The 15,299-nt window shown below is 35.3% G+C and overlaps 1 protein-coding gene across 1 annotated transcript in view; it reads left to right on the forward strand.

Annotated features, from left to right (window-relative positions):
- The window catches only part of St8sia4 (ST8 alpha-N-acetyl-neuraminide alpha-2,8-sialyltransferase 4), a 92,847-nt gene that overhangs the window by 14,546 nt on the left and 63,002 nt on the right, over positions 1-15,299 (forward strand). Inside the window, exon 3 of the mRNA XM_004625419.2 lies at positions 1,103-1,360. Within this exon, the coding sequence (XP_004625476.1) occupies positions 1,103-1,360 (258 nt within the window). The remainder of the gene's footprint in view (positions 1-1,102; positions 1,361-15,299) is intronic.

Below are 15,299 nucleotides of genomic sequence, written 5' to 3' on the forward strand. Positions count from 1 at the left end.
TGGTGGCACATGCCTGTATTCCCAGCTCTTGGGAGGCTGTAAACCGGTGGATCACTACAAGTCCCATCTAGTAGTGAGACCCTGAACACACCATAGGCCTACAAGAAAACCCAAAAAACAAAAAACAAACCCTTGAGAATTCAGAGCTGAGGAGATTGCTTGGCAGCATAAGTGCCTGCCTGGTAAGCTCAAAAACCCGGGTTCGATCCCTGGTACTGCATGCAGTGCCAGCAGCCGCCAGAACTGGGAGTGGTGGTGCACACCTATAATTCCAGCACTATGGAGGCTGAGACAGGAGGACCATGACGGGTCTGAGCTGCATAGCAAGACCCTACACCAAATAAATTAATAGTAATAATAATAATAATAATAATAATAATAATAATAATAATAATAATAACTGTTGAAGATTCAAACAGCAAAAGGAAGGATGGAAGAAAGGACCTAAGAAGCATTTGGTGCTCTCTGCCATGTACAATCCGCCATCTCATCCATCCATTATGTCCATTATTGTGTTGGTCTTATTTCCTACGAACTTCAGCTGAGAAGACAATATACATATACATTTAGTGACATAGTTTCCCATTTTCTTCACATATTTATAAAATGTAGATGAGTTTTATAAATACATGTATTTATTGGAAAGGTCAGTAAGTTTATTGGAAAGGTCATGATATTAACTATCTCTAAATTGAAAATACTTCTATTCTTTCTATTTATCTTAATTAGACTACAATAAGTGAAATAAATCACTATAAAATTTTCTATAAAATTTATAGAAAATGGAAAGCCAGTAGTAGAGTATCCAGTTATGGAAATTCAAGTCTACGAAATGGATTTTCCAAGATATGTTTTCATATACTGTGCTTTGTTCTCTAAAATATGTATATATACTATACTGACAAAACTATTATAAACTCTGTTCAAGTCCCTTTTAAAAACATTCTGTTTCCTATAGATCATACTTAATTGATTGATCTAATTATCACCTCATCAAATTTACGATCAGTGATTTACTAATTCATGTTTCATGCTTGGATAATGACATTAGCAGTCCTTGGATATGGGCTAATGCAAAAGTTTGCTTGTGTTTCAAATATAGGAAGAACATCCTTCGTTTCTTAGATGCAGAACGTGATGTCTCAGTGGTGAAGAGCAGCTTTAAGCCAGGTGATGTCATACACTACGTGCTGGACAGGCGCCGGACACTAAATATTTCCCATAATCTGCACAGCCTCCTACCTGAAGTTTCACCAATGAAAAATCGTCGGTTTAAGACCTGTGCAGTTGTTGGAAATTCTGGCATTCTGCTAGAGAGTGGATGTGGAAAGGAGATTGACAGTCATAATTTTGTAATAAGGTGAGTGAGCACCTTTTGTTCTTGGAGATTTTATCTTCAAAGATCTCTTATTTAGAAATGGAAAGCTTGGGGGCCGGGGAGATGGCTCAGTGGAATAAGTGCTTCCCTGGCAAGCGCAAGGGTCTGAGTTCAATCCCCGGGTCTGCCAAAAAAAAAAAAAAAAAAAAAAGGAAAGCTGGCAGAAATGCTCAAATTTAAAAATCAACACAAAATTATATTTATTACCCAAACATTTATCTATGATATCATTTTCTGTGTTATGCTCAGACCTACATTTAGCTTGGAATAAAAATATAAAATGACTGGATCATTAGAAGGCTGATTTCACTGTAATGATGATTCTTAGATATGTTGAAGATGGAGGTGCAAATAACAATTTTACTGCATTTAATATTCAAGTAATAATTTTGTACAACCTCATCTTTACATTCATTACTTTGGTATAACTTCATTTGTTTTATAAAGATTGTGGATATTACTTTGCAGTGATGACATGCATGTAAGATAATTTTACTTATTTTATTAATAATTAACATTCTAACCTAGGCAGACTCAGGGGCCAGAGGTTCGATCCCCAGGCCTGCTGTGCCAGTCCCGCTCCTGGAACCCTCTGAGACAGCAGTTGACACTGGGTGTGGTACACATCTGTAATCCCAGCTCTAGGGAGGCTGAAAACAGGAAAATCACTAAGAGTCCAATCCGTATAGTGAAACTCTAGAAACCCTGGAGACCTTGTCCAAAAATAATAATAATAATAATAATAATAATAATAATAACATTCTAAGAAAATATTCTGATAAGTTAACAGATGATATCATCCAAATCTCCTTTATGACTTTATTTATGGTAATTGTCTATATTAATATGTTACTATTTTAGGTTTTTTACACAATTGAACATACCAGTTTCTCATTAATGTTCAGCAGATATTTGATGAATTAGGTGTTTGTTAATGTTTTATTTACTGAAATAAACTTAACAGTGAAAATGGAATTGTGATCACATTACAAATATTAGCAGTTTTTAAAATTCCAATTCTTATGTCTGTATTTCTGTCAGTATTAGAAGCATTTGCTGAATGAGAGAAACATATATATTGAAATATGAAAATAAGTACAATACAAAGATAATAAAGTATGTGAATTTTCATATAAATTCTTGAAGACCCTTGAAGGTGGGCTGCAAAACAGCCTGTGAATGTACAGATCTCAGTAAAATCTTGTGAAATGAAGTCTTAAGATAAAGTAAATTGATTATGTACAGCAGTACATCTGCACACAAATGCTTTTGTTTTCAAGCAGTTTGGTTCCCAAACAGAAGTGTTCAGCAAAATTTTGATTTTGTTTATAAACTGTGCATCAGGTGACAAAGAGGCACAACCATATTTCCCACACATCGAAGTGGCGATCTTTTCCAAAGACTTTTGGAAGAAATTAAGATTTGAACTGAGGTACCATTGGTGTATATAATTAGTCATAATCAGAGTAGCATTTTTTTTCAAAAATAATAGTATCTGTGAAAAAGCAGGTGGATACGACTCATATTCATAATGATAACTGTAAGCATTTTACCTTATTATCTTGCCTTTTCTGAGCTGGCTGTAGGGTCAGATGTTAATTTGAAATTAGTTGAGCTTTTGCAATCCTACATTTAGAAAATTGATGGGATTGGGAAAACAAAATAAAACCGTGGACTAACTTGTAGACATAAAAATGAAATATTAGGGCCAGGGCTCTAGTTCAACTGTGTAAGCGGCTGCCTGGCAAGTGCAAGGTCTGGAATTCAATCCTTGGTAACAAAATAAAAAAGATAAAATAAAAATAATATTATATACACAGAAGAGGAGAGAAGTATTTGTTGGTGGAATAACATGGAAATAATATACTTCAAACGTTGATGTCTGTGAAGTATAGCCATGAAGAAAGTGTAAGGCTTCTAGAATTTCTGAAGTGTCTAGAATCACTAGTCAGGTAAGATAAAGAAATAAACTTTTATGGCATAATGGGAATTTTTGCAGCATGTAGAGTATTTTAAAAGACAATTAAGGACTAGGGAGGTAGCTCAATGGCATAACTGCCTTCCTTGCAAGCACAAGGACTCTGGTTTGATTCTGGGTACTTCATGCCCTGCAGGTGTACCAAATAAATAAATAAATCAATTAAATATTTTATTTTAATGTATTTAGGACAGGGTCTTCAGGATCTCAGGATCTCACTACTAGATCGGACTCATAGTGATTCTCCTGTGCTCAGCTCCCAAGCACTGGGATTATAGGCGCGCCACCATGCCCAGTCTCAGTCGCCATCTCAGGGGCTGGTGCGGCATGCTGGGGATCAAACCCCAGGCCTTGTGCTCTGCCTAAGTAGGTGCGTTAGTCCGCTCAGCTATCTAGCCAGACTTGAATATTTTTTTTTTAAAGGTAATTAATACTAGGGAACAGTGATCTGTCCATGCGAAGTTTTGTTTCCGTAACCCTCTAAGCTTTGGTCCTGGGACTTACTGAAATTGCTAGGTTTAACCCCACCTCTGGCTTCACAGTGCAGATTGCTTTTACGTGTGAGCAACGAGAGAGACCTGATAATGCTATTTCTCTAGTATAATATCCATTTATTGATACCACTTTCTGCTCTGTATCTATGGCCTGATTTTTATAGACAAATCCCTTGAAATATTTCCATTTTAAATTACCAAGTTATCTCACAAAGCATTGTGTCTCTGGTGAGAACAGTTCTACCATCTTTCTGTCCTAACACTGAAGGGTGATCGTCCTGCCTTTGTACCAGTCTCTAGTCTTCATCTGTCTTCCATTCATTTCATAGAAACTTACATCCTATACTGTATCTCACTCTTTTATTAGTCAGAATTCAGGTTTCCAAACTCCTGGGCTCTCTTCCACCTGTGTACAAAATTCTGATTCCATGGATTCCTACTCTCTCTTTTATTCTAAAATTAATACCTGTTTTCTGTTTCACTTGCCAAGCAGGATCAGCGGGCCAGCTGGTAGCATTGCCCTGGCAGTTCTACTGTGGGAGACTGGGCATTTAAGCCACTTTTAACCCTCTGACTTGGGGTCTCCTACAGCAAAATATCAAGGCTACAGCAACTTGACTAACGCACACGTTTTTTCCCTTTCTATGACTCACGTACCTAATTTTGTCTGTGCACTTTTTAGGCTTAAAAAACTGTTTATTACACTTCAGATTAATAAAGTCTGACACTAACCTTAAAATACTCTGTGGTTGTTTCAACAAATGCAACTCCCATAAGTTTCAAACAGTTTGCTTTCATATTCTGTGATTCCTGTTTAGTTAATCTGTCTTACTGGTAACTGGAGGTTGCATTTGAGGTACTATTGTTGGTTCCTGAGCCCTTATTTTCCATCCACTCAGGACAAGTGCTTCAGGACATGGGGAAGAAGGTCTTTCCCACTTCCCGTCTGACGACACTATTGCATCCACAGCTACTATTCAACTTCAGACTTCTCATGGAGGATGAGTGCTTTACTTGTTTTCACACTGGTTTTTTTTTTTAATTTTACGGAAGGGTCTACAGGCTGTTCAGGGTCTCACTACTAGATCAGACTCGTAGTGATCTGCCTGTTGACAGCCTCCCAAGAGCTGGGATTATAGGTGTGCACCACCACACCCAGTCTCAGCACACCCCAGGGGTGGGGCCGGCATGGCTGGCCAAGGGCTTAAACCCCGGGCTCCTGTGTCTGCTTGCAGGTGCTTTAATCTGCTGAGCATTTTGGCCGGCCCTTAGTTTCATACTTTGTGAGTGTACTGTCTGTGCGTGCTCCTGATTCCCACTCACCCAGGTTCAAGGTGCGTTACAGATGATCTCTGATTTTACTAATCAAGGCTCTACTCTAAGATAAAGTATTCTTAAACAGTAATTAGGTTTTTACTTGACCTCTTTTGGGGAAATGATTTAATGAAATCTGTAGGTATGTACCAGAAGGCATAACTGCATGCAAATGAAAATGTCTTCCTCCAGATAGCTTTTATTTAGCAGCAGCAGCAAGGGTCACATAAATGGGATTATTGTCATTCGATATGTGCATTTGGAGACTTTTTCTGATATCCTGTACAGAAAACTTTATGATCAGTCTGTGAAAAGCAGCAGTGTGCATTTATATGGGCGAACCAACACATTGCAATGCATTTCCTTTCCTAAAAATAGCACTGACTCAGTGAATGATTGTATCACTAATCAATTATATTAAATGCTGGGCTCAGGGGGTATTAAAAGGGAATCCTGATTATGTCATCATGTCAGGCTCAGGGTAAAATAACAAAACAAAACCTAAGACAGGCAAATAAATTAAAGCCTGACTTTGATTCTGTAATGTGTATCTAAAGATTAAGCTGATTTCTTAGATCTATGTCTCAGATATACAAACATTTTAGCAACAAAACAAAAATAGGAGAACATTTTATTACTTATTAAAAATTTCCAAAACCACAATTCTGAAACCATTGCTGAGAACATGTGAGCATTTATTTTGTATGTGAACAAACCTCAAGACAACTTGTATTGTAGTTGGTTTTGCAATTAGACAGAAGTCCTGTTGCATGGCATATCTCATGTAAGGTTGCAAAATAAAGCAGATAACAGGCTCTAGTTGAAAATGACTTATTTACTGAACTGTAGTAAGGCTCGTTTACTCTGTGATGAAGTTCTCACAAAGTTTCAGACTGTGTTACAACACTCTCAAAGAGCAAAACTTTTACTAATATAATCTAGGAGTGATGTCAGTGATTTTCCATCTTTCATATGCTTGGGAAGAAAAGCAAATAGAAGCAGAAGTGATAATGACATTTTAGTCATGTCAGTTTCAGTTTTTCAAAGACTGATGGAAATTTTGAATGCCCCAAATGCACTTCTTGAAACCATAGAGTAATCCAAGTTGATCTATGTGAGTCCTCACACAGGGCAGATGTAGACCACTTGCTATACAAAAGAACTCAAACCACACACAAATTTATCAACAAAATTATCTCTCTTTTTTGAAGTATGATTTTTTCCTTAAAAATCTGTGTCTCTGATACTGTTAAGGACAAAAACTGTAAAATACTATAGGGTTTTTTTTAATTAACTGATAAAAGAGAAATTTTAAATATTTCGTTGGCTGATGTTACTCTTCTAACATTAGGAGCAGTGAGGTATGTAGACAGAAAGAAAGAGAAGGCAGCTGATGTTCCAGGGGCAGAAGACCAAAACACTACTTGATTATGAGTACTTTTAATATTGAGGTATTTAACAGCTGCCTGAAATAGTTTCACAAAATTTATTTTTGTGTATTTTAAATATAAACTAACTTGTTAAAAGATAAACATTAGCTTTCTTTATCAAAGTAACTGATAACTTACTACTTTTTTTTTATCCATAGTATAATCTTAATGAGTGAACCTGGGGCCAGTCATGAATAGACCCTGACTACAGAGTTGAATTATCTTTACATTCCTTTGAAAGGTCTCGAAGGGTGTCCCTGAACTCAAAGTCTCTGAAGAGCCTCAGCAAATTTAAAGAACTCATCTATAGCCAGTTATCTTTTATTTTATTTTAAAGACAAGAACAATGAAACCAATGATGCAATAAAGCTGATACAGAATTCCAAAACAAGATAGTATGGAATTAACAATGCTTAATATATTGCATATTGTTATCTTCAAAGTGGTTGTTCAGATTTCAAGGTATACTCAGGCAAAATTGCTCAAACAACATAAACGCAAACCATTCTTTTCAATGAACTAATGTAAACTAGCCATAAAATTACCCTAGCTATCTTGGGAAGATTTATATTTTCTTTCTTCTTTTTTTTTTTTCCTTTCACCAGCCCAGTTTTTCTTTTGAGTAGTTTCTTCCTCTTTCACAATATTCATTGCAAAATAGCCAGTTCTTCTATTTCGTATCATGCAGATAGATTTTAAAATGTTTAATAAAGAAAATAAGTTATAATCCCAGTACTGCATGAGGCCATTTAGACTTACAACTTTACTTAAAATCTTTCAAGTATTCCAGGATAAGTTGAGACATATTATTAATCTTTAGATACACATGTAATACACTTTAAAAAATATGATTAATGATTTCAAAGTATTATTATATTGGCATAAATGAGCATCCTTCCATGTACCAACCAAAACATACACTTACAGCTTATATAGCCATAATCTATAGAATTATCCAAACAACTAACAAATTTGTTCTCCTTTACAAGGTGTTGAATGGAATTCACCTGTGTTCAAAAGGCACTGTGCTTTTCTTTCCCCCCCACCGGGGATAATATTTTATTTATTTATTTTTTTGCAGTTTTTCCCATAATTTTATTGAGAAACAAATAGCAATGAGATAGCTTCAAATCAAATTGGTAGGACAGTTTCAATAATTAGCACATTGCATACTGTCTTGCTAGTGGTTATTTGTTGTACAAGATGCAGACATGCTATCCTATTTACAAACACTATTAGAACAAATCCCTCTATTCATTGAATTAAGAGATTGTAGCTATATATCTTTCCTAACCATTTTGAATACACAGATACAAAATGGTCATTTATCTGTATCCCCTTTTTTTTGTTTAGTTCTGTCATTTAAATATTATAGGTGTGTGAACTCAGCAAAGTATTTCAAAATAGTCCAGTAGTCCATAATAGTATTGGGTCTTCTGCTTGACATTGTGCTTTCTACAAGAGCTGTGTTATAAAGTAGTTGGACACATTTTCAATCCACTCACAACTTTTGAAAACTGAACAGTATCCTTCCTGATCCAAATTTAACTTAAACACCACCCTTTTAGCTTAATAGACTTGCCTCTGAGTAGCACAGGAGGCAAGTGGATGTGCAAAGACAAAAAAAGCCAGCGCTCAGGTAGATAAGAGTAACTGCAAAAACTTGAGTGAACACAGCTCGGCAGAAAATCATGAAGATATGTTCAGCTTGTGGAAACCAAGGTTATACAAATGCATCACTTCCCGATATCTGTTTTCCTAATAGGAAGAATGGCGTCTTTCATCAAAGCAAAACATAGAGGGACTGATTACACTTGTCCTCAGCAAAGCAGTATTAATTCAATCAGCACTGTATTTTCCCCATTGGATAGTTTGTGACAAACTTTGTTATAGTATTGATCTATTACTGCTAACTTTTATGAAATAAAAAATGTTTTGGAAATATTTTTTTTTCCAATTAAGAATTAGAGGGGTCTCGGGATATAGTTCAGTGCACCTGCTGGGCAAGTGCAAGGTCTTGAGTTTTAAATCCCAGTAGCATAGAAATTGATACAGATTCTAATTTACAGTTAGAGCTGATGCTGAGAAAAGGCAAGGAATACATCCAAATTTGCCTCCCATACTCCTGTCTTTCCCACCTTTATTAGAAAAGTGGTGGTAAGTTCTTACCAACTTCATAAAGATTGTCTAATTCTTTCTGCTTACACTTTAAGAGAAAACATATTTTTCTTATCTCAAAGAGCAAATAGTAAATTAACTGATCTTATAATAAAGAGAGAAGCCTGGAGCATGTGAAATAATTTTGAGGGTTTTATTAATATAAATAACAACTTTATCTAGGGATAGTACTATTAGGTGGTACTTAGTAGCTTAGTGAGGATAGTAGCTTAGGTGGTACTTTCTATATATACTTTTCTTTCTTACTTTGGCCTAAAATTTTATTCCTAATACTCCATTGTGAAATTTTATGTTTTCTTTTTTATTCTTTTTAGAGATAGGGTCTTGCTATTAGTTTAGGCTGGTCTTGAATTCACACTGATTTACCTGCTTCAGTTTCCCAAGTTCTACTCTGGGATTATAGGTGTGTACCACCAGGCCCAGCAATTTTATAAGTTTTGAAAAACTGTTATCTTTGCAATTTTGTCTGCTGATTGTATTAAGTCCATGTCCTTATTATAAGTTTTGAAAAACTATTATCTTTGCAATTTTGTCTGCTGATTGTAATAAGTCCATGTCCTATATGTAATCAAATTTTGAATATTTGTTTTTCTTTAAAATTTAACTTAAAGCTAAATATGAAATAGTTACAGATTGTGATGTGCTATTCAACTGTTTTTTTAAATATTATTCCTCAGGCAGACACATTTAATTTATAATGTAACTATAAAAATAGAAATGATAATTACCAAGACTAGTCTAATTTTTAAAACATTGTTTACTCATTTTGAGAAATCAAGATTATAAACATACTAATTTTCATCTGGTAATGAATTTAAAAAGTTTAAATATGCAGTGCAAGTTTCCCTTGATATTGGCATTTCAGTGGAATGCATCCAAAATGTAAATTGATAAAACTTTTGTAAAATCAAGTTGCTATTACCTATTAAAAGCTAAAAAGTGAGTCATATTCCTGTACTCACTTTTTCTAGTTGTATTTCTTTAAGTGGGAAAGCATTGTTACAATACAAAAAAAAAGACAAGTTAAATAAATATTTGTAAGACTGAATGACTGGCCATTGACTCGTGAAGAGGAGAAATCTCAATCAGTGGAACAAGTCGACACAGACAGATGCTTTGGCTGTCTTAGGAAAAGACAGAGATCGGGATCACTGTACTATTTGGCTCACAATGAAGAACTCTGAGGAAGGGGAAATGTCAAGTTCTGCTGAATCCAAAATGGTGAAAGATGATTACACGGGATTAGAATTTGTGTGGTATTTTGTAGGAGTCCAGGAAAGAACCTTGGGGAGTGTTAGATTGTTAATTCGGTGGTTTTATTTTGGATTTTGTAGTTTCATTATAAACAGAACGAGGTTGTATTCAGAAGTATAGAAATGAATATACCTATACATGAAAAAACCTCAGTAGTAAAGAAATACAAGATATGGGGAAAAGGCTGCTCCAAAGAAATAAAATTGAAGATGAGGTAAAAATGATGAGATTCAGACACTGGTAGAGAGTAAGGTGACCAGGGCCATCTTTGATGGCATGAGTCATACACAGTCAATGTAAAATGTTACAAAGTATATCTTCCTCTAACATGAATTGAGTATTAAGAAGCAGATTTTAGAGGTGGGGTCTTGTTCCTGGAGTTAAAGTCCTGGTTATTTTTCAACTATTGTATTCATGCATAATCACATGATTGTCAAGTGTGCTCCTACCAAACAAAAACATATTTTCAGTGCCCATTGTCTTGATTTTTCTTTACTTTATTCTTCAACATACCGAGATGTGGTGGCACAGTTAGGTATTAATTGATAATTTATTTATTTTTGTATTTTAGGGAAGGGCATACAGGGTGTTCAGGGTCTCACTATTAGATGGGAGTGGTAGTGATCTGCCTGTTTACAGCCTCCCAAGAGGTGAGGTGACAGCTAGCTCTTCATTTAGAGATGAGCACAGTCTAGTTTATATGAAAGAGACCTGCTAATGAACTGATCAGGTTGGAACTGCTTTAGTCAAAGATGAGTTTTTGCGAGGAGCAGCACTGGGTTATGCTATACAGGCTGAGAAAATAAAGGTAGAAAGGAGAGAAAATTGAGGGCAGAATGGTCTAAGCTGGAATTCCAACATGCTGAATGACCCAGACATAGGAATGCATATATTTTCTACGTCCACAGACATCAGGAGTAGTTTGTAAAAACAGGACTAGAAAACGGCACATGTAGATGCAAAATAATAATAATAATAAATAAAACTTAAAAATAAGGCTTAAGAAGAAAGTCAAGGGCTACAGAGATAGCTCAGCAGTCTCACCACCTGCCTAGGCAAGCACAAGGACCCAAATTCAATCCCCAGTACTACATAACCAGGCATATTGGTAGGCACCTGTAATCCCAGCACTGGGGAAGCTGAGACAGGAGGATCACTATGAGTCTGAGCCGCGTAGTGAGACCCTGTGCGAAATACATAAAGTTTGTGAAACAGAGAAGGAGGTCAAGATACAGGTATTACAAAAATCCATTGTTCCTGATTAAGACTTGAATTGAATTTTGCTAGTGCTCTAAGAAACAATTCAGGAGAGGAACTGTATGATCAAACTGGAACTTCAGAAAGATTTTTGAGATGATTGATTGATGGGAGGGCGTTAAAGCTGGCACTGGTTGGCTAGCCATTATCTAAATTTCTCTGAATAAGGAAGGAATCTTTTAGAATTTGGTCTTCCTCAGATTTTGGAATATTTGTGCATACACACTGTGACGTTTGGGGAATGGAACCCAAGTCCAATTCCTTTATGTTTCACATGCACTTCACATAAGGGCTTGAAGGTACTTTTATATAGCATTTTCAGTGCATCTCCATTTTGATTATGGCTGATCACCTCTTGTGGCATTGCATGGCACTAAGAAATTTCATATATTAAAGCAGTTTAGTTTTGGATTTTTGAGTTAAGAATGTAATGTAATATTGAAAACCATCTAGGACAAGTAATGCATTTTGTATGACAGATAACAAACAGAATTGATCACAAAAAATATATTCATTGGGATTCTTCTCAGGAAGTTATGCTTAGGTAAATGAAATACAATTTGCCCTAGAACAAGGAGGCTAGACACTGTCCTTGAGTGTGTCTAGTATGTTGACAAAGAGTAGGATGGCTTTTTTTTTTCTCCAACTGAAAATCCAACATTTTATTTTTAGATACACTGTTAAATACAAATAGCAATTTGTTTTTCTAGAATGGGATATGTATAGTTGTATGTTTACTCTGAAACGTAGAACAGACATGCAAGACATTTTTTAGAGTGTATTCCAAATTTTTATGGAAGCCAGAACAATGAATGCCCCTTTTACTATGTTAGGAAGGTATCAGTAATTCCTCAAAGAGTAGGAATCGTTTTTCAGAACTTGCCAAAAACACAAAGTTAAACACCACTAGCTAAGTTTTATAATGCCAAACAGTTTCTCCAGAATATAATGTCAATAATTTTTTTTCTTACATCAATTTCCTATTGCACACCAAAATACATCTGAGTCCCCTTAACATGAGCACACAGGGAGCTGCTGGCTCTAGGGCCTTAACACCTTACGGAAGTTACACAAAATTGAAGCTGGATTTTCCAAGTCCTAGGCATTTTATTTAATATATTTTCAATCTTAGGTGATTAATGTCTTTAAGTTCCAGATTCTTCTCAGATAAGAAAAATAATCTCTACGTTTTCCTTTACATGTGTAGAAGTAAAATGAGATACTGTGAAAGTGTCTAGTAACATAGCACACGTTTTTCAGTTTTTCAATACATGCAAGGCTCTTTCTGATGGCTTGGGATTGTAGTATAGTCATAGTGTGAAAATGATACCTATACCTTCTACACACAGAAGATAAAAACAATGACAGTTAAATCACCGTCATTGCCAAGTCTACTAGATGGTCCCTTGAAGTACTGCTGTAACAGTGGTCATTTGCTGACTGGGAGTTTGGATCTTTCTTCTGGGATTGCACCTAAACGTGGTGTGCTTTGGAACAAATAATATAAATCACTGTGGGTTTCAGCTTCCTGGTCTGATGTCAAATGAGGCAGTTGAACCAAATGGCCTCATTAATGCCCTTTTGGCTCTGAAACGGGATGCCCCTATTTTTTTACAGTTTAGCAGCCTTCTTCAGAACAAGTCCTGCCAGATTCTATTATGATTTGAGCTAGGTTTCTTCTAATTGCCATATCCTGCAAGTCGCCTTCTCCCCATCAGTGCAGTTGTGAAAACATTTCTTCTTCATGTTTTGTCCTTTGACCTGAGTTTGCGTTTTCTTTAGACCAGGAGTATTGCCATTATTATTGATGAACACTCATAAGTGAAGAAGATGTAAAATCAGAAGAGTGTCAGTGTTTAGTCAAAGAAAAAGAACCCAAATTTTAATGAGTCATACAGATGATTGGAAATGTGACAAGGTCACTGCCAGGAGAAGCTACAGTGTGTACACGGTGTAATGAGCCACTAAAGTGCATGTATTATTATAAAAAAGAAGAAGTTGTTTCACATCAACATCATTTAGCATAGTTGTGGAGAAAAGACCCCAATTTTTTTCCTGGGAGATAACAACTCCCAGTTCCCATATTCGCTTTACTAGCTATTACCAAAATTATTGTAGCTACAAAAGGAAATCTTTAGGTGATAATTTGACTTATTCTGTCACTAGAAAATTATGTACTTACACATGCATTCAGTACAGTCTCAAATGTCATTAGTGATTATGTTGTCTTTTCAAACAAGATGTGTAAGAGGTTCATGTTTGGACATTCACTCTATTTTTAATAGAGCACATTTTGACATTTTGTTGTCTGTGTGATCATGTGTATTAGCCTGTGTAGGTCCATAAAGTTTATACCAGTATTGTTTTAAAGTTGAGACACAACAATTTTAATTTAAAAATTTATTTTGAAAATCTGAAGCCCATATGGGAAGTGTGAGATTATTTTGAGAATAAAGAAAATTGGGTTTGTATGTCAGCACTAACAATCTGAAAGGCAATCCTGGGCTACAAAGGCAAAGCAGGAGGAATCTGATACAGAGCATGTCATTAAAAAACATACAGATATTCCACCTTGTGAGATTGTGCATGCGGTAGTTTTATATATTTTCTCATAAGTACCAACTGATAGTGTTGCTATTCTTTAGATTCTGTTTCATTCTTGTGAGGGATAATAGATATTTTGGATATTCAAAACCATTTGAAATTGCAGAAATGGAGGATACATTTTGAACTCCATGTTTTTGGCTCACCTCTCAACTTTAAATATTGGCAACCTGAGAGGATTGTCCCCTTATTTGTAAGATATGACTGCTAGCCCCTCATTATGTAGATACTCTTTACGATTTGAGTAATTTAGATATGTGTAGTACCACATTCAGTATAACTGAAAGCTAGCATAGCCAAAGAATTATAGACATAATGAGCCTCAGCAAAACTGTCTTGAGATGGAAGCATACAGGTGACCTCATAAAGAATAGAGTTTAATTAATGCAGCAAGATTCATAAAATAACTTGAAATTAGAATCATTATTTTTGAATATTCATATCACATTTTGTATAATAATCTGAATATTATTAGTTATAAAATAAGAAATAGCCATATATTTTATGTTTAAAAGGGAAGTGATAATTCCATTAATTTGTTACAATATTAATTCAATAAGTATTTGTTAGATGGAAAATTATCAAGCGATTGTTGGTTGCAAGTTGGGAGTGCTTGTATGAGGTACTAGGGAAATAAAGATAAATTGCACAACCTATTACGTTACGATTTTATAAAAGAAAGAGTTATGTTGAGAATAATAATTAAAATAATGCAATGACAGTAATAATGTAGGATAAAATCTTTGCTGGCAGAGAGACAGAAGCTACGCACTATAAAAATAAATAACACTGAGTGCTAAGGTAGTTCTGCTAAGGGGGGCGGAATAATTCCCTTTATAGAAATGTCTTGTATTTCACAGATTTCCTTGTCTTCATTCTTTCGAACACCATCTTAACAAAGGATTGTATGTATATACTTTTCAAGATATTTTAGCCTGTATAATTATTACTATTAAGGAAGATTTTACTCACTTGCTTCTTTGTTTTTAATACATGCCTCAGCCCTACAGTATTTTAGCTTCTCAGAGTGCTCAAATATGATCTTCTGCATGTAAATTAAGAATAATATTTGGCATGCTTAATTCGGTGGTTTTTATAGAAAGACATTTTTGGTCTGCTCTGTCATTATCTGATGAGACTGATTTTTCATATCTTTGACAGTTTTACTGTATAATAGACAGCTAAGCATATCTTAATAATTGACTTTTGACATAAAACAAAATACTGAATGAGAATTTATATTTTCATATTAAAAAAACACAAGTTTAAACACTTACATCTTAAGTAAGAATACAGAGGAGGCTCCCCCCATCTCTCTCTCTGTGTCTGTCTGTCTGTCTGTCTGTCTGTCTGTCTGTCTGTCTGTCTGTCTCTGTCTCTGTCTGTCTCTGTCTCTCTCTCTCTCTCTCTCT

Source organism: Octodon degus, unplaced genomic scaffold (assembly GCF_000260255.1).
Source record: "Octodon degus isolate 3935 unplaced genomic scaffold, OctDeg1.0 scaffold00009, whole genome shotgun sequence".
Taxonomy (NCBI): Eukaryota; Metazoa; Chordata; class Mammalia; order Rodentia; family Octodontidae; genus Octodon; species Octodon degus.